General features: G+C 59.6%; 1 protein-coding gene across 11 annotated transcripts in view; it reads left to right on the top strand.

Moving 5' to 3' along the window:
* The window catches only part of CACNA1C (calcium voltage-gated channel subunit alpha1 C), a 557,739-nt gene that overhangs the window by 355,928 nt on the left and 182,358 nt on the right, over positions 1-19,453 (top strand). For all 11 annotated transcript variants that reach the window (XM_036865102.1, XM_036865108.1, XM_036865106.1 and 8 more), the window contains exons 4-5: positions 9,566-9,705; positions 15,801-15,940. In XM_036865102.1, coding sequence (XP_036720997.1) covers positions 9,566-9,705; positions 15,801-15,940 — 280 coding nt within the window. The remainder of the gene's footprint in view (positions 1-9,565; positions 9,706-15,800; positions 15,941-19,453) is intronic.

Below are 19,453 nucleotides of genomic sequence, written 5' to 3'. Positions count from 1 at the left end.
CTGACAGGTGTGGCCAGGAGCTGGAGGAGAGTGCGGGGTCTGCTCTGTAGCCGCATGTCCACACGCCATCAGTGGGAAGTGGGGGCCCGGGGCCAGGCGGGTGCTACATGTCAAACCCTTGCAGAACGCCGCTGGCTTTCGACAAAAATCAGATGTTCAGTGTGGCCCCAGCCAAGCCCCAGTGCAGAGGTGACAGGTGAAGGGGTCCGTGCGTCCTGTCACCCCAAATACTGGGGAAAATGTGAGTCCCGGCTCCATGCTCCCTAGCTGCAGGGCATTGTAGAGGTTACCCAGCCTCTCCCACCAGCGTCCTCTTGTGCATAATGGAGAGAACATTCTTTATTCATCATGCGGTTACTGTTAAGATTAGAGTTGATGCATCCAGGCTCCGACTCGGCTGTTAATGGCAGCTGTGATGGAAGAGGAGGAGGAGACGGTGGTGGTGGTGACGGTAATGTGATGGTGGTGATGGTGGTGGAGGTGGTGGTGATGATGACAGAAGCACCGGCAGTGGAGATGGTGATGGTGACGATGGTGGAGGAGATGGTGGTGATGGTGATGGTGTTGGGGGTGGAGGAGATGGTGGTGATGGTGATGGTGGTGGAGGAGATGGTGGTGATGGTGACGATGGTGGAGGAGATGGTGGTGATGGTGATGGTGATGGGGGTGGAGGAGATGGTGGTGATGGTGTTGGGGGTGGAGGAGATGGTGGTGATGGTGATGGAGGTGGAGGAGATGGTGGTGATGGTGTTGGGGGTGGCGTGAGGAGGAAAAGAAAGTGGGGTGAGAGAAGTAGAGGAGAAGAAATTACCTGCCTTCCTGCTTCACGAAGTGGTCATGACACTCAACATAAAATAGAAGGCTCCTCGTAAACTATAATGTCCTACCCCTTGCGCTCTCGCTGTGGAACTTACCCCAGGTCCTCAACCCTCCTGAACCCACGCTCTCGCTCCCGAAGGACACTGCTTTCGTCGGTCACCTCGTCCAGGCCGCTGAAATACGTCACTTCAGGAGGCAAAGGGTTGTGGGGTTCCCAGAGCCTCCAGGGAAAGGCTCGTGGCTGGGGGTCTGGGGTCCCTTCGGCTGTGGATCCAGCGCTGGGGGTCGGGGCCAGGAGCATTCAGAAGGCATGGAACCTGGCAAACGGGCTCAGAGAAGTTTCTGGTTTGGTTGTGAAGTTGCGTCAATAATAGAAAACAGATGTGAGGCCTCGGGCTCCAGTTTGTGTTGAAGTCAGGAGGCTCAGAAGTAGCTCAAAAGTGGGTCATGCTACCTGCTGAGGGTCCTGGAGGCCCGTGTGTGCAGGAGGGAAGAGGGGACGGGCAGAGGGCTGGTGCTGTGGGCGCTGGAGAGCGGCCCAGGTGGGACCTCTGGGGACACACAGAGCTGCCTGGAGGGGGCGCGAGCCCCACAGACGCGTGCGGAACCCCCGCTGCACGTGCTGCAGAGCCGGGGGCGGAGCTGGGGTCCATGGTGGGTGCGGAGCCGGGGTCCATGGTGGGTGCGGAGCCGGGGTCCGTGCTGGGTGCGGAGCCGGGGTCCATGGTGGGCGCGGAGCCGGGGCCATGGTGGGCGCGGAGCCGGGGTCCACGGTGGACGCGGAGCCGGGGCCGTGCTGGGCGCGGAGCCGGGGCCGTGCTGGGCGCGGAGCCGGGGTCCGTGCTGGGCGCGGAGCCCGGGGTCCATGGTGGGTGCGGAGCCGGGGCCGTGCTGGGCGCGGAGCCGGGGTCCATGGTGGGCGCGGAGCCGGGGGCGGTGCTGGGCGCGGAGCCGGGGTCCGTGCTGGGCGCGGAGCCGGGGTCCATGCTGGGCGCGGAGCCGGGGTCCACGGTGGACGCGGAGCCGGGGGCCGTGCTGGGCGCGGAGCCGGGGCCGTGCTGGGCGCGGAGCCGGGGCCGTGCTCCGCGATGGCAGCTGAGCCATCCCAGAGCACACTGTGACTCCTAATCCCCAAGTCGCCGGAGTTGTGTAACTTCCCGCTTTCCTGGTGACAAGGCCACAGCTGGGAAGATTACGTGGCTCATCACGGGGAAACAGCTTGACTCCAAAGCCCTTTCCCTCTGTTATTTTGCCCTCCGATTAAAGACACCTCCTAACCAAGGTGACAAAGAGGCCTGCTTCCGCCCTGCAGGTCTCTGTCCCCAAGGGGAGGAGCTTGCAGAAAACACACACATTGTCGTAAGTGCTAGAATCGTGTCTGCAGAGGGCCCTGCGCCGGGCGGAGGGCCATGGGGGGCCGGGGAGGGGGAGACGTCCAGACCAGGGGAGAAGCAGGCCTTGCGGGTGGAGAAAGGCCGGCCTGGCAGGGCTGCCCTCACCACCCGTCTGGGCTGGGTGTGGTGAGCCTTCTGGTGTGGCGGGAGCACAGGGTGCTGGCCGATATGGGGCCACAGGGACGAGCGGGTTCCACTGGGACCTGGGAGCCAGGCCATGGAGGCGAGACTCCATCCCGGGCCCGGGGCGGGGGTGGCACGGGGGGGAGGTGGTTAGGCAGAGAATCAGCCTGGATGCCAATGAGGCCAGTCAGGAAGCTGCCTTAACACCCAAACGGTGATGGGGGCGGGAGGAGGACAAGCCGTGGGGACGGGCAGAAAAGGGGGTCTGTTCCCCTGTGCCGCGCTGGTCTGCTTCCTCGCAAGAAGGTGGGCATTTAGGAGAGAGCTTTGAGGCTGCTGCCGCATCCATTTGGGAAACCACACGCTAGCCACAGGTCATTAAGCAAGTGCCCCCTTGTCTCCAGAAGCACTTCAGCTCTGAGTGGGAATACCTGTCACCGCTCTGCTCCATTACCCAAAGCAAAGGTGATGTCCCGGAGCCAGTGACGTCCTGGGAGAGAGGGGACTGGCGGTGCCCTGGCAGCCTGTGCTGCCCGCTGGCAGGATGGCAGCTCTCGAGCCGCGGGGGAGGGGCACATGGCCACCCGTGAACTCCAAGGGGCGGCTCAGCAGCCCGTGACAACGGTGCAGGACACCACCGAGCACGCACGCAGGCCAGGTCTGCCCTGGGGGCTGACAGCTGAGAACCAGCCCAGGAAGGGGCCCCGGGGACGGACAGAGATGCCGTCTGGGGGACGGGCTGGCGAAGGGCAGGCCGGCACCTGGACAGCTGAGCCGCCCGCTTGACCCTCCTGGGGGGGGCAAGGCCAGCCTCCAGAGGAGACGTGAACTGAGGGTCTCACAAGTGGATGAGTCACGGCCACCTGGCGTCACGGGCGAGGGCAGAGCAAGTTCTGCGGGAGGAGAGCTTCCGGTTCTTTAGGCTGATCCCCTGTGAGACCAGTGACCTGGCAGAGTTTCAGCCTCCGGGGCCACCAGCCTCAACAAACAGGTGACTGTTTTTTTCCGAGGCTGCTTCACTCTTAGGTATCCTGTGGTTTGTCCGGCCCCTTCATGCTTTACAGGAGCCCTGGGTGTTAAGGCCAGACCGCCTGAACCACCATAAAGCCCTTGGGAAGGGCCTGCCTCGAAAAACTGTGAAGTTGAAGGCGTAGTCTTCAGCCGCCTCCCGCCTCCCCGCCCACCCCCTTGTCCCCCATCCCAGGGCCCCAGCCTTCCACCAGCTCTCTCGACAAACGGCTGTACTGGCGATTTCCTGACAAATGATCCCAGGGAGGGGGTACGTGTTACAGGTTCAACTGTGGCCTCAGGTAGCTTTAGATGAAGACCCCTGATGGTTAGAAAATCTTTAACATCCAAAGGAATGCTTCCTTTTTTTTCCTTTGTGAGAAAATAAATATAACAACATTTGCCATTCTAACCATTTTAAAGTGTACGCTTGAGTGGCATTAATTACACTCACAATGCTGTGAAGCCATCACCGCTGTTCCCACAGTTTTTCATTCCCCGAAGCGGTTCCCTCCTCCTCCATCCCTGGGAACCTCTAATCTACAGTTTCCATGAATTCGCCCGTTCTGGGTGTTTCACAGAAGTGGAATCATACGTCTCTGTCCTTTTAGGACTGGCTTCTCTCTCTTAGCACAGTGTTTTCAGGGCTCACCCATGTTGCAGCGCGTGTCAGAACTTTATTCCTTTTCAGGGCTGACTAGTATCCTTCTGTGCGTGTATTCGCCACATTCTGTGTAGTTCTTCAGCCGCTGATGGAAGGAAAGCTCTCTGAGTGTGAATTTCCACAGCTGGTCTGTTACAGAGCCAGATACATGCTGTTTAACACAGACAGTGGGCATCGCCCAGCTGCGCCACACGTGCGTGTGTGTGCACGTGTGCAGAAACATGCATACTTGAAGAGACGTGAGCATGCATACGTGAACAGACCTGGCAGGCGCTCCCCGATGGCCTGGTCCAGGGAGCTCTCCCCTGGCACCGGCTTCCCGTACCAGGAGGGAATGTTGTGTTCTCCTAAAGCACACACATTAATAGTCTCGTTAATGAAGGATTTTTCGTTATCAAACCTGTCTGTGTTTATAGGGATCCTCAGAACAGCAAGGACAGGAAGTCTTTGTTCCTCTCCACATTTGGGAATCTGACTGTGCCTCGTGCAGAGCTGCACACAGACCAGGGACGAGCTTGACAGAGAACTCTGGAGAGGCTTTGGAGTCTTCTACCACTTTGGAAGTGGTATTCCAAGTTCTAAGAAAACCAGGAAAAAAGAAAAAAAAAAAAAAGCACTCATTCCTCTTCTCAAATAAAATCTCAGGCAGAACCCAGAATATAAAGCCAACAAGAGTCACCCAGACTGGTCAGGAACAGACGGCTGCGTCTTTTTTGTGTGTGTTCTCTGTCCACACCCCATCCTGTGGGTTCCCCAGACTTGATTCAGCTGTGTAGGGTCCTCGGGTTAAAGTGGCCGCGCTCTGGTTCAAGGCGGGGGCAGGGCGGAAGCCCCACCTTGTCAGCCTCCCCCCGACCTGTACCCACTCCCAAAGCAGCCCTGGGGAGCCCGGGGCTCTCAGCAGCGTCGTGTTTTTGGGGTTTTTTTTTTTCATGCTTAACTAGCTTTTCTACAGATGAGAAACAGACCAGGGAGGTAACGTGATTTCCCAAAGACACAGGGCCATTCGGTGTCAGAATCAAGATTGTTACCACCCACAGATAACTGAGTCTGCCGTGAAGAGGCTTACAGTGCGGTTGAAGGGCAGGATGTGTGGACGTGAGGAGAGCGGAAAGCTCCGACGGCCTGTGCCCCCCAGGGCCTTACCAGCCCACAGGCATCCGGGAGACCTCGTGACCCCTGGGAACCGAGGCGCTCCCTCCTCTGAATCCCCTCAGTGGGTCAGACCTGGGAGTGGACGTGGGCCCGGGTGCCAGTAGTGGCCCTAAGGAGAGAGCAGGGAGAGGGGAGGGGTGGGGGCAGGGTGACGAGGAAAGGGCAGCACGGGGCGGGCGGGGTTGGGGAATAGCGTCGGCAGGGAAGGGGAGGTGCTGGGAAGGGGAAGAGATGGAGCCACTTGAGCGGCGAGGTCCCCACTCCAGCCGGCGGCGGCGGAGGGTCCTTGGGAGCCCTGGGCGTCCCCTCCGCCCCCCCGCAGCTGTGCGTGGCTGCGTCTGGCGCGTCCCAGCCTTGTCCTCGCGCCTCCTCCAGCCTTTTCAACCTCGACCCACAGTGGGGCCTGGAATCAGGCTGCCCCAGGGTGGCTTCCAGAGTTGCCGGGGTTCCCGAGATCACAGAAGCGGCGGGTCCCGTGCTGGACCTTGGTGCGTTCTCAGGGCTCTGTGACCCCCAGAACCAGGCCCGAGGAGGCCGTGAGGAGTGTGAACCCATGAGGCCAGAGGCACCCGGACGTCAGCTTCCACAGCTGCACTGTTCTCCACCCCCGGATGTTTCTATGGCAACACACAGTGTTTTGAAAGGATGACCAAGCTGTTTCACTTGTTTACGTTTTCTTGTTTGTTTTTTGGTTCTGAAGAGAGGGTTGGGATTAATTCTGTAAGGACGCTCGTGCCTCTAACATTCGAGTGGATACCGCGCTGCTCACGAGACCGGTGCTACTCACATGCACACACGCTCACCCACCTCACAGGTGACTGTGCCCCACACTTGGTGACGACAGGCCCTTGCTCCTTCCCTGCGTTCTTGTCCGGACCCTTCTTCCTGGCTACTGGCCCTCCTCGGTTCCGTCTCAGACCCTTAAACCTCGCACTGAGGAGTCTGACCCACGCGTCTCTTAGGGGGTAAGCGGGGCCCGGGGGGCAAAGAAACGAATGCACCTTGGGCATCGGGTCAGGAAGTCCCGCTCCTCCTGCGTCCTCCACGTGTACCTCCCCGGCCTTATCTCATCGGTGTCCTAGTCTTTCCGGCCGGGAGGTTACTTAGATAACCTCTGAGGTCCTTTTATCTCTCAGACCCCACGGCTTTAAGCAGGACCCTGTCACTTCTCCTGGGAGACAATTCCCAGGTTGCGGAAGCGCTCCCTTGGGCTGAGTCGTCCCGTAGGGGATGGACCCCAGCCTCAGCTCTCCTGCGGTCCACACGCTCTCCAGGGCCACCTCGTCCAGCCGCCCCTGCGAGGCCAGTTCTGTGCGAGCCCACCTCTGCGTCCAAGTCCAGGAGCTCCGCCTTGAGTACAGAACGAGGACCCCTCCTCTTCCTCAAGGCCCCACTGCAGCGAGGGGCTCTTCCACCCACAGTCGCTGGGTTAGAAACCCCGGGGGGGGCTGTGCCCTTCTTTCCCTGCCTCTTCTCCGACCCCCACGTGCAGCCAGAAAGCAAATCACACGCCTTCTGTGCCCCAGGTGCCCCTGCTTATCTCCAGTCCCCCGTCTTGGCCTCGGCTCAAGCCTCCACCATCTCTGCGTGGGCCACCCCCACCCGATCGCCCCGTCGTGACAGCGCCAGACGGCAGTGCACGCCACGGCAGGGCCGCCGTCTCCTCAGAACAGAAGCCAAGTGTCCAGGCCTGGGCCCAGAGCCCCCGGTCTCCTTGCTCCGGCCCACCTCTCCAGCCCGTCCCCTCCCGGCCTCTCTCCAGCCACGGCCTCCACACTTCCCCCCTTTACCTCTCTCTCCACCAGATGCCTGACCCACCCACTTCACCTGACAGCTCTCCATCCTCCGAGCCTTCCCTCCAGGGCACGGCTTGCCTGCTGTACTGGAATCTGTCCATCTGTCCCCACTGTCCCCAGAGCTCCTGGAGGTCAGTTTCTGAGCCCTTCTCTTGACTCTCCAGCACATAAACATGTCCATGAATGGTTGAGTGAAGGACTCACTGCCATGTCCGTGCCTCCTTCTGGTCCCCACCTGTGATGTCACATGGTGTGGATTAGGCAGTGGGCCTTATGGGGGAAACTTACAAATGCCGAGGGTCAACAAGAGAAGACACACGTCCCCAAGTCCTCCGTCTCACAGGAGGTGCTCCAGGTCTAGGACGCCGCCGGGGCTGCAGTGTGGGCCTGCACGGCAGTGGAGGGACCCGGGACCCCTCCTCCCCCATGCCTTTCTCTTTTCATAGAGGAATCAGGAAGGGAAGGCAGCCTCGCAGACGAGGGAATAAACACACTGCTTGGTGCCAGGCAGGTGGGGCTGGGAGTGCAGCTGTTTTAGCAGTTGTCTGAGATGCCGGCCCCCCAGCACACAGGACACTCGGAGCCCTGGGGTATGGCTGGCCTCCCTGCCGTGGGGAAGGGGTATTGCGAGCTGGGTCGCTACCTGTCCCAGAGAGCTCACTGTGCAGACAACGCACAGGGGTCTCCAGCATCACTGTGCAATGACTCAGCTGGTTGTGCCTCACCAGTAACGTGTGGCTGGATGCAGGGATGGTGGGATGAAGGCAGCTAGCACACAGGTGAACACATGAAAGCCCCTGACACAAATGGGTACCCGGCTTACGTTTGTTTCCCTTCTCATCCCTGCTCCAACTTTGTGAATTTCCGCAGCGGTTTCTGGGGGTGCAGAGGAGGTGGCCCTGTCATCTGGGCCTGAACGTGGACGCTCTGAATGGTCTTGGGGGCGGGGGCTGAGTGGCTGGACAGCTCACCTTCCACAGTCGTCCTCAGGTGTGTCGCGCCCTTTTGGAACACGCATTCCCTTTCAACACGGTCCTGATGTACATTTTTACCCAACATCACCTACTTTTTAAAGACCAGGGGTCCCACGCACTGTGGTTTGTTCCTGGGTCGCAGACCCCTGGGAAGCCACGTCCCAGACCGACGTCAAGGTGACAGAATGGGTAGGAGGTAAGGACAGGCCTGCCTCGGAGATGCTGGTAGAGTCCCGCCTCCATCCCCTTCCCATGGTTACCGCTTATCTGGGCCTTCCTCAGCACGTGGACCAGTGGTTCTTAAACTTCAGGTGCTTCAGAGACACCCGGGAATGGTCTGGAATGTGCACTTCCAGGCTCCATAGCCAGAAGATCTCCTCCAGTAGGTCTGGGTGGGGCCCGGGGTTCTTCCCTTTTTAACTTTGTGTCCCCAGACTTCATCCTGAGCTGGTCTGGGTGAGGCCAGCACGCGCTCAACGTCGCGGGGGTCGGGGAGGGTGGGCATAGCAGATGGGCAGAGCACGGGGGGCATTGGGACCAAGCTGACCTCCCTGCAGGGCTCCCCATCAGGGCCCCAGTGCCCCAGGCCTCGGAGCACGCCCTCCCAGCAGGGTGGGCGGCAGGCCGTAAGCCTTCTAGGGATACAGTGGGCGTGGGACCTGGGGTCTTCAGTGAGCCCCTCCTGACCTGTAGAGGGGGAAGCCGGGTCTGGGGTCTGAGGTGGGAGCTTCCTGGAGGCTCCCGCGGACACGAGCGCGAAGCATCGGTGTGTGAAGGCCACGGCCGCCTCTGCCTGCGGGACCTTGAAGGCTCTGCGCCGGGGACAGTGTGGGAGAGCAGCTGCTGGGGAGGGTGGGGAGCCGGTGAATCAGCCCTGAGTCGGCTCTAACCAGCCGGAGTCAGTCCTGCCAAGCGTGGGCTCCAGGGACAGGGCCACATCCCACAGCAGAGCCCTCTTGGAAAGGACAGAGTGGGGAGAGGGGAAGAGCACCGCCCCTCCCCCACCCAGTGCCCGCCCTCATCCTGGAAATGCTGGGGTCCCTGCTGACCTGGTCTCGCTCTTTGCACAGAGAGTTCTATTTTCTCAAGGAAGAGAGCTCTCCCAGGTCGGGGTCAGCGCACGTGGGCAGCTGCCTCTGTTTCAGCGGCTGGCGGAGGTTTCCATGCTCTGCTTCTTGGTGGCTGGGTATCAGAGACCCCAGCTGTAGCTTCAGGGTTTGTGACTCAGAACTGTGGCACTTTCCCTGCCCTTCTGTCTCAGCCCTTTCTCAGCACCAGCTCCCGTCCCGGCACCCTTGGGTCCCCTTTAGATAAGGCATCGTGAGTTCTCTTCTGAGAAGTACAAGGAACTGCTCACTGATTAACTAAGATGTTTCTCAAAGATGTGCGATTTTTCACCACCCTAATTTCTGCATTTTAACATTTGAAGACTAAAAACCCCCTTCCTGCCCAGTGGATCAGAGCTCTCCCGTGGGATGGACCGTGGGGCTCGGGATGTGGCCTGGGGGTCCCCCTGATCTGACCGTGGAGGGGCCCCCTTCTCCTCCACCACCTTGGGGGACCTGCTGGGTCAGAACTTTCCAAATCCCCAGTCTAATGACTTCTTCTCTCTCTTCTACTTGTGTTTCCTAGGAACGGGTGGAGTATCTCTTTCTCATCATTTTTACTGTGGAAGCATTTTTAAAAGTCATAGCCTATGGGCTCCTCTTTCACCCCAATGCTTACCTCCGCAACGGCTGGAACTTGCTGGATTTTATCATTGTGGTTGTCGGGTGAGTACAACCACCCCTGCCACCCTCCGCCACCGTCACCCAGTGCCGGCCCCTTCCCACCCGTTATCTGTGTCTCTGGTCACAAGGGCCCTGGGCTTCAGGCCAGACGAGAGGATCTATTAAAAATCACTTCGGATTCAGGCTGTCTCCAAAGGGAGAGGAGTTGTTACCTGGAACAGCCCCGGCCGCCGCTCCCACCTGCACACACGTGCACACGCACACATGCACACGCACACACGCACACACGTGCGCACAGGTGAATCCGAGGCCTTCTGGTGGAGCCCAGGGGCCTCCGTGCAGCCAAGGAGATGCCTCAGCTTTAGGTCTTTTACTCCATCTGGGCCTCCCCTGGCCCAGCAGCCCCTGGACGCCTCCCCTGCGGCGTGGCTAAGGGGGTCTGGTTGGGCTGGACGTGAGCCCGCAGCCACGGCGCCGGAAGGGCGGCTGGCACCCGGGAGCCGGGACACCCACCTGCACCTCTGCAGGGTCCTGGCTCAGTGGCTGCCGGGACCGGAAAATGGGACTAGGAAGGGCCGAGGGGATGGGGCCAGACGCACTTCCCCGGACACCCTGCTCTGCTATAGAGGCCAACTCAGCCTACGCTCAGAAACAAAGCGGCGTCAGGAAGCTTCAGGAAACCTTGGAAGTGACGATCTCCTTATCAAGGCATCGGTAACTTCAGGAAAAGATTCTCTGTGGAATGTTTGTACAAAGAGACCCGCACGCGCCACGAGAGACACAGCTGACCGGGCTCCAGTCACTCGTCCGTCTGCGGAGGGCAGGGTGCCCGAGCCTCGGGGCGGACCTGGCGCTACTTCAAGCCCACCTGCCGTTCACTCCCTCGCCGTCCCCCCAGCCTCTGGGGGCAGGTCAGCGTGGCATTAGGCTCCTACCCCAGGGGGCCCTTCCCAGCCGCCCCGGGAAGATGTTGCCCTGGTGGCTTCCCCAGAGCGCGCCCTGCTCAGAGCCTCGTGGGCGCCCGGCCTTTCCTGCAGGAAGTGCCGGCGCAAATCAGGGCCATTTGGGAGCGAGTCCCTGTGTCCGGGCGTCTGGAGCTGTTTCCGAGTTTTCGCCGCTGTCCTTTTTTGCCTGGCCGAGCATGACACGCTTTGCATTAACATCAGGGACACTTGGGAGGCGTGAGGGACACGGAAGTTACTGAAGTCTGCCACGTGCGGATGTCAGGGTGAGGCTGCAGCTCTGCGAGAGATTTGCTACTTCTGTTCACTCCAGGATAAACAGAGTGACTGACAAATGCCTTGAACTAACTCAGCAAAGTCCTTTAACGTGCTTCTTCCTGATGCATCTAAATCCTTTTAAATTCAGCGTCTCCCTCAAGGCCCGAGTCTCCTGGGAACCTTTCACACACTCACAGAAAGAGCCCAAGGAATGAGATCCAGTGCTTCTGGGGCCAACAGAGAGGAGAGGCGCCTCTTAGGGCAGAGAAGCTAAGTCTTCTCCCGTCTCTGGGCTGAGTTGGCGTTGGTCTATATGATGCTCTGCCCCAAACGTGGCCTCACCTCTGCGTGGGGTGGAAGCAGGAGACACGGGTGGACCTCAGACAGGGGCCCATCTCCCACTTGCATGGACCCTGCTCCTCCCGAGACTGCAGCAAGCGGACTGCTTGTGGGTCAGCCCAGATCCCAGCCACATCTCCCCGGGCCCGGGCCATCAGGCTGGGGAAGAGAGGGAGGCGCCCAGACTTGGCAGTCTCCCAAAGGTGCCTCCATCCACTGTTTACGACACGGAGGCTACGGTGCCAGCGCTGGCTCAGCTTGTGGTCCACCATGACCCTCTGGCTTTTTCCCGTTGATCTCGCACTCGGCCACATTCGGCACCTGGTTTCTCTTCTCCAAGGCGCTGGTCTTTGCGGCTCTCCATCCAGTCTAGACTCAGCCCATCCTTCTAACTCGGAAAACGACACACCCCCCCATGGAGGGTGTGGCCCAACCACCTCTCTTCAGCTGTGCCCTCCCGTCCGACCCCTTACATGGATGTGCCTTTGCTTCCTCGTGTCTCCTGGGAAATATCTGCTCCCCTCCGCCCCTCCTGGGCAGCCTCTGCCCTCCTGCAAACTAGAGGGAGTCTGCCTTGCTCCCGGGGAGGTGGACTTGCCCGCCTGAGTGCTGGGCTGAGGGCCCCTCTCCCTTCTTTGCCTTGCCACCCAGGAGGCCAGTGCCAAGGCATTGCCCTCCCCCCCCACGTGCCCCATTCCTTCCGGAAGTGGAGGAGTCTCCTCGGAACGGTGGGGACATGGGGCGCTGAATGGATGTGGGAGGACTTCAGAGCCTCTGTGAGCTACTCCCCTCCACCCTGCAAACAGGCACCCGGGAGCCCTCCCTCCACCCCCATCAGGCACCCGGGAGCCCTCAGCAGATGCACCTGCTCAGACCGTCTACTCCAGCCTAAAGGGCCTCACTATGTCTCCAGCTCCCTGCCAATATGGGGCCCTGCCTCTCGGCTCACAGGGCCTCTAGAGACCATCGTCCTCTCCGACAAGCTCTAACGTCCGGCTAAGGAACTGCCAGACACACCGCCTGGAGAAGGTCCCCGGCCCTTAGGCACCGGTGGGCACCAAGCAGTGGTTTCGCCTCTACAAAGTGTGACTGAGGAGAAACACGCCGGCCCCTGCACGCTGAGAACACCTCTGAGGCCCATTCCTGAAATTTCTGCCACTTCAGGGGTTAAAGGAGAGGATGGTTGTTCAATCTCTGTTCCCTTCCCTGAATAATATTTGTGAACATCTTGTACGTCGATAAGCATGTTCCTTTCTTCCAGGAAGTTCTAGGAACCAAATCTGGTTTGGATTTGGAATGTTGTTCAACAGACTTGCAAACTGGTGTCCATGTCCTGAGTTTCCGTGATCTAGGCTTCCACGGAAAAAACATTTCTCTGCAGAGAACGGACCCCGCTTCCCCCACCCTGGAGACCTCTGCCTGGGATGGGAGGTGTCACCAACTAACACATGGACCCATCAAACTGCCAAGCTGGGGTGAAGGAATCACAGAACAGGCGGGACATCAGACGTGGTCTGGCCACAGAACCCACTGTGCAGACACAGCCTACTCGGGGTCCCCGTGTGGAAAACAGACCGAAGGGAAGCCACTCATCCCTGGCCTCGCTGCCCAAGAAGTCCCCAAGGGTTCTCCGGAGCACGTTTTGCAAATCCCTGTTTAGACCAGCTCCCTCCCCTGGGCCCTGCCCGGGTCTAAGCTTCTGCTAAGCCCCCAGCAGCAGCTTCCCCGTTCCCAGACCCAGCCCCCTGGGGCAGGAGTCATAGGAGCCCCAGCCTGTTCCTCAAGACCAAGCTGCCCAGGTCTGGTCCCTGGGCGTCTTCCTTGGCCCCAGGCACGCCCCAGCGCGCTCTACTGACCATGAGTCAGTGGGACGTCTCTAGGTACAAAGACAAAGATGGTCCACGGGGCCCTTTACCATATTTTTCTCGGTTCCCACAAGTGGCCCAGGATCCCAGACTCCCATTCCCGTACCTTCTCTGCATGTTCTAATCTCTCCCGAAACCTTTCCAAGGTGCCCCGTGTTCCCCACAATCCCTCCCCATTTCTGATCTTAGCAAACATTTTCTGTAAAAGTCCAGATACCAGATTTCAGCTTTGCAAGCTTTGTCCCAACTACTCAGCTCTGTCGAGAAAACATCAATATGGAACGGGGTGTTGCTGGATCCTCATCAGATTTATTCCAGAGTAGGTAGCCCGGTGCTGCCCTAACCTCAGCACCAGTCCCTCCTTCTCTCTCTCATTCTCCCCGGGGGTCCTGCTGCCCTTGCCATCTCTCAAGATATGGCCCCTCCCCTCCAAATGCTCGCAGGCCAGGAGAGGGGCCCTGCTTCATCTTATTCTGCTTTCAGACCACCGCCCCCTCCTCCCTAAGCCCCTCCAATTCTTTTTTTTTTTAATTTATTTATTTTATTTATTTTATTTTTGGCTGCATTGGGTCTTCGTTGCTGCGCGCGGGCTTTCTCTAGTTGCAGCGAGCGGGGGCTACTCTTTGTTGCGGTGCAGTCTTCTCATTGCGGTGGCTTCTCTTGTTGCAGGGCACGGGCTCTAAGCGTGCAGGCTTCAGTAGTTGTGGCACGCGGGCTCAGTAGTTGTGGCTCCTGCGCTCTAGAGTGCAGGCTCAGTAGTTGTGGTGCATGGGCTTAGTTGCTCCGTGGCATGTGGGATCTTCCCGGACCAGGGCTTGAACCCGTGTCCCCTGCATTGGCAGGTGGATTCTTAACCACTGCACCACCAGGAAAGCCCAACCCCTCCAATTCTGATGCTTGTGTCCTCAGACCCTCTACCCCCTGCTTCTCCAAGTCGCGGTCCCCCCACACCTTTGAGTCTCTCCTTGGCTGTGGAGACGTGGGCTCTTGGCCAGCTCCTCCTCTCCATCACGCACTGTCCCGCCATCAGCCTCCCTAGCTTCTTGGTTCCTTGATGTCTTCTTCCCCAGGGATCCTGACTCTGTCCTGTCTCAGCTGCCCACTCCCAGGGTCGAAGTCAGGATCCCCACCATGACCTCGAGCCACATCCTCTCCATGATCTCAGACCAGCTTCCTACTCTCCAAAAAATACCACCCATCCTTCCTGCTCCCTCCCTCCAGCGCTGGACTCCGACAGTCCCCTCCTCCTGCCCTGCGGTCATCTCTCACCTGCGTCTGCACTCAGCTTTTACTTCTCTCTTCATTTCCTTGCTCACTTGCAAAAGCACCAACTCCAACCCAGTCTGACCAGCTGGTACCTGAGCTGTGCCCTTGGAGCGGGTAGAGAAACGCACAAGGCTGAGCTGACGTGTCACTTCCCCTCATGACCACCTCCTCGCAGAGGCCCTGGGTGCCCGGAAACCCTACTGCACGGCCTGGCTCCGTTCACCCCCCTACTTTCTTCCGCGACCCTTTTATGCCTTTGCCTCACCCTTCAAGCTTCCAGCACCCCCTCCCCTTTCACATTCCAGCTGATGGCTTGCTCCCTGATTCGCTGAGAAGAGAGGTGCAGTCGGAAGAGGACTTCTGTCTCTTCCCACACCTGCATCTGAACCCACAATGCACCTCCCTCCCTGGGACCGTGATGAACCGTCCTGGCTACTGGGCTCGTGCCCCTCTGCGGGCATCGTGCCCTCCTGCCCACCAGGGGTACAACCCTTCCGGCCACTGTCCCCTCACTTCTTTACTGCCCATCGTCTGTCACTATTAGATGATTTCATTTAAAAACAAGCAAAACGATTCCACGCCCTCTTGCAGGAACTACCTTTTCTCTTCTCCTACCTTTTTCCAGCAAAATTCCTCAGGAGGGGTTGTTTCTACGGGACCCTCCCCTCTAGCTACAGTGGCCCCTGAGCCCTCACTTGAGATGCACTGTATGTGTAGAACACACAGCAGGTTTCAAAGATGTAGTGCAAAACAGAGAGGGACAGAGATCTCACTAAAAACTCTTTATTACAGCTGAAGTGATCATATTTTGGTTATGTTGGATTAAATAAAATCTATCATCACCGTCCATTTCGCCTGTTCCTTTTTCACTTTTTTAGTGTGACTACTGGAAAATCTAAATTGCACACGCGGCCCACGTTTGTGCCTTGCACTGTTTCTGTTGGACAGAACCGTCTCGAACGCTCCTCTGTCCTCTCTTGAACATGTGTCTGTTACCTTTGTCCCCATCACTCCAACAAGACAGGTGTCGCCAGGGCCTGAGGCCGGTGGTCAGTTTCCTGTCCTTGTGCCTGCGGCACCACGTCAGTTTCTATGGGACCACTTGTTTGTGCCCAGGCTCAGATCAAAGCCAGGGGCTTGTCGGGAGGAGCTGGGATGTGGTGCCAGGGCACAGCAGCCAGGACGCTGGGGGGGCAGAGGAACGGGCCCTGGCGGCAGCCTCCGCCTGCCTGACGCCCTGCCTGGGCTGCTCGATGCCAGCACGGGGCAGGCGGGACCTGCCCTGAGGGACTGTCATCCGATGAGGGTCTCGGACCCGCCCGCACACCGGACTGATCCTGGCTGGAGGCGCCTGCACACTTAACCGCCCAGCGTCCCTCAGAGGAGTCGGAGCCCCGCCGGGCAAGCAGGACATCCTGACGTTCCCTCTCTCCTTCTTCTCTTGCAGGCTTTTCAGTGCCATCTTAGAGCAAGCGACCAAAGCCGACGGGGCCAACGCCCTGGGAGGGAAGGGGGCTGGATTCGACGTGAAGGCGCTCAGGGCGTTCCGCGTGCTGCGGCCCCTGCGGCTGGTGTCCGGGGTCCCGAGTAAGTAGCCTGGGCCTGTCGGCCATGTGACCTCCTCACCGCCCCCCGGTCTCCCCCCAACCTGAATTGCCAAGGAACCTGATTTCATATATGTGGAGTGTTTTCTTGAATGGGTTCCTCTGCCCTAAAGGTCCCAGCTCTCCTGTGAGTCCATTAAAACCCACTGTGGCCCCCGCTCCCGTGAGCACCTGGGGAATCCACAGGCTGATGGAGACAGCTGCACAGAGAACAGCCTCGCGGCCATCTGAGCAGCCCCCGTCCCGGCCGGGGCTGGGGGTTTAAACACATTTGCAGCAGAAGAGCAGTGAGCTACTCCCCAGGCCCCCAGGGCATGGGGAGCCGGTGGGATGATCTCTGCTGTCTGTATTTTTCCAAAGAACAATCAGAAAAGCATCAGTGGATGTTCAGGAAGTTCTGTTTTGCCACTTCTGCCAGCCCTCTCCCCCTTTCACGTCACGTGGGGCATCTCCGGCCGCAGAAGCCCTATTTTTGGGCTCGCCGCCTGTCAGAGTGAGAACTGCTTTTCCCTGAAGGGGGAGGGCGCTGGCCTGAGTGGGGCAGACGGGCGTGGGAGACAGGCCCGGGGACGGCGCCCCTTCTCCCTCTCCTGCAGCAGCCCCCCATTGCGGAGGGCCCCCCAGCCCTGGGCACAGCAGGTCGGGCTCCCAGTGTCCGCTCCAGCAGACCCCAGCCCAGCCAACTCCCGGGCTGAGTCCCCTTTCGGACCTCCCTCTGCTCCTGCTGTTCGGCTGGCGGTCACTGAGCCTAATTCTGGACGTGCCTGCTGGGACGTGCCACCGTCCCCTCAGCGTGACCAGGTCTGGGCCCTAACTCGAGGCGGAGGAGACCCCCGAAGCGGGCTGCAGCCTGACGAGCTTGGAGACGGGTCCGGGCCAGGAAGGTAGAGGGGGCCTCTGCACACCCACCTTTCCACCTGCACGGCCGCCAACCAGGTGACGTCATCCTGCTCAGTGGGTGAAACCTCTCAGGGTGTAGAACTGTGGGAACACGAGGGATCTTGTATCAACCTGCCCAGGGCTTTCCGCACCCACGCAGGATAGTGGAAAGACCCTCCCGGGGTAACTGAATTAACCACAGCAGAGCAGAGAGAACCAGGTCTCCTGAGTGAAACCAACTCTCCCCGGGGCACAGCACGACCTCCTGTAAAGAACTGCGTGCGTCTTGGACGTTTACCGCCTCTGCAGTTAACCTTAGAAGCCCCCTGAAGCCCAGAACTGTGCCCTGTATTGTCTCTGACTCCTGCATGATGCTGGCCTGCTCTCTGCTCAGGGCGGGAACTCCCTGGGTGGACAAAGGCGGGTGTGGGGGTCCCTGGGCAGTGGTGGCCTGTGTTAACTCCCAGCGAGTGTAGACCGTGGCCCCTCTGCTTGGCCTTAACCACTGGGCACTAAGGATGGAAACAGTGTACATGACGGCTGAGACCCAAGGCCCGTTTGCAAAGCCTAAGTTATTTGGGTTTTCGTGGTCAGTTAGGCATCACTCCGTAGGCCAAACTCAAGGAATGAGAAGGCAGGTGAGAATCAGTTGGAACAAGGCTTTAAGGGGTTTAGTGTGATGGTGCAGCGAACGTGCCAGTGGCAGGGACCGTGCACTGAGCCCACGCTTGGGCCCAACACGCTGCCACGGGCACGATGACGCTGACCTGCTGTGCGTGCGCTGTTTAGGGCCCACAGCCTCAGAGCACCGTGCAGGGCGTCACGACGCGTCATGAAAATAAGTACGGTCCCTCCCCTGGAGGAGTTTGAAAATCTAATGGGAGTACACCAGGCAGCTTTTGCTGCAGGAAGAAACCATCCCAAACTCTCGGTGACTGAAAACCAGAATCACGCATCCTTGGCTCGTGTTGCGTGAGGGCTCTGGGCCTGATCAGCTTCCGGGGTCACCTCATCCCAGAGCCCAGGTTGAGGGAGCGTCCAGCGTGCGTGCCTGCGGCCCTCACGGCACGGGGCGGCTCTCGCCAGGGGGCACACGGTCAAACCACACAGGCATATTCTAGGCTTTTGCTCAACCTGGTTTATATCATGGCTGCTCACATGCCAGTGGCCAAAGCAAGTCACCCGGCTGCCGTGGTCCCAAAGATGACGGGACACAGAAGTGTGCCGTCCATACAGAGAAGCACTGGTGAAGGGTTGTGATCAAACAGGCCACTATCCCTAAGAGACGGAAGGGGCGTTATTCACAGGACTGGTTACGGTGATGACTCTGGTACAGAGGTTCCTAATCAGAGACGCAGGGGAGCTGGGTCCCGCGGAGTAGCCGGGGCTCCTCCACGAGGAAGCTTCACGGACCGCGTGCCGTCCGTGTGCGGTACCGACGGCAGCTCTGCACTGCGGGGCTGGGATTCGTTCCATCGAGAGGGTGAAGGCGGGACTCTGCCTCTCAGATGTAAGGCCCTGCTGCCCCGCCGTGAATTCAGGGAGATGGTCTGTCAGTGAAGCTGGTGCTCTTGCAGCCATGGGGCCTGCAGGTAGCCCTGGCTTTCTCAGACAGCTAGCAGCTGGGTCTTGTTTTCTGTGGGTCACTGGTGAAGAGGGAAAAGCTCTTTTGGGGGCTTCAAGGCAGGGCTGATCCAGCCTTTCTCACTGGGATGGCGTCTCTGCGACCTTTTAAGTAGTGGCGTGTGTAGACCCAGGTGGCTAAGTGCCCCGGGCCGGTCTGGTTGATCTCGTCGAAGGCAATGTCACCGACATCTCCCGCTGCAGACCTGGACGGAGGCCTCCCTCCTCCGATGCCATAGCCTTTGGTTCTCCTCCCCGCCGCACCGCTCCCGTCTCCTCCTTCTCTCTGGACCTGCCGCTGCCCGGCTTTCTCCCCCATGGCAACGCAGAAGCATCTCTTATTGACACCACCAGGGATCTCCACGGTGCCGAATCCAGCGGCCTGTCTCGGGGCCGCTTACCTGACTCTCTGCAGGATTAGATTCAGCGGGTGGTCCCTTATCCTTGAGCCGTACCGTCACCGGGACGCTGTTCTTTCTCAGCTCTGCCCTCATTCCACTTGCTTTTCCTTGTGGGAGCCGCGGGCTGACTTCCCCTCGCCTTCTCCTCCTCTCACCGCTGGGAGCGCCAGCTCCGTCCTTGGGCCTCCTGTCTCTCTGCACCGGTCCCTGGTGGTCACGCCCAGTCTCCTGCGTGTCCTCTGATAACGCGAGCTGGTGCCGCCAGCACAGGCGTCTCCTCTGAGGCCGGACTTGCGCCGCCGCCTCCATCCCTTCACGGGCGGCCTGGTAGGCGGCGCCCTGAGCTCACCGCGTCCCCCAGAGCCTTTCCCGTTTGGTAAAGGTCAGCCTCATCCTTCCAGTGACTCAGGCACAAACCCTCGGCCTGTTTCTTTGTCCCACCCTTTGCTTCCGGTCCCTCAGCGCATCCTACGAGCCACGCCTTCCAGATGCTCAGTTTCCTGCCGCCTCCGCGTCCACTGCAGCGCCCGCCACCCTCACCTGGACCGTCACCGCCGCCTCCTGGCAGGAGTCTGTTTTGCCCTTTGCCCTCT

Source organism: Balaenoptera musculus, chromosome 10, assembly GCF_009873245.2.
Source record: "Balaenoptera musculus isolate JJ_BM4_2016_0621 chromosome 10, mBalMus1.pri.v3, whole genome shotgun sequence".
Taxonomy (NCBI): Eukaryota; Metazoa; Chordata; class Mammalia; order Artiodactyla; family Balaenopteridae; genus Balaenoptera; species Balaenoptera musculus.
The sequence above is the reverse complement of the archived record's forward strand: the minus strand, read 5'-3'. Positions and strand labels throughout refer to the sequence as shown.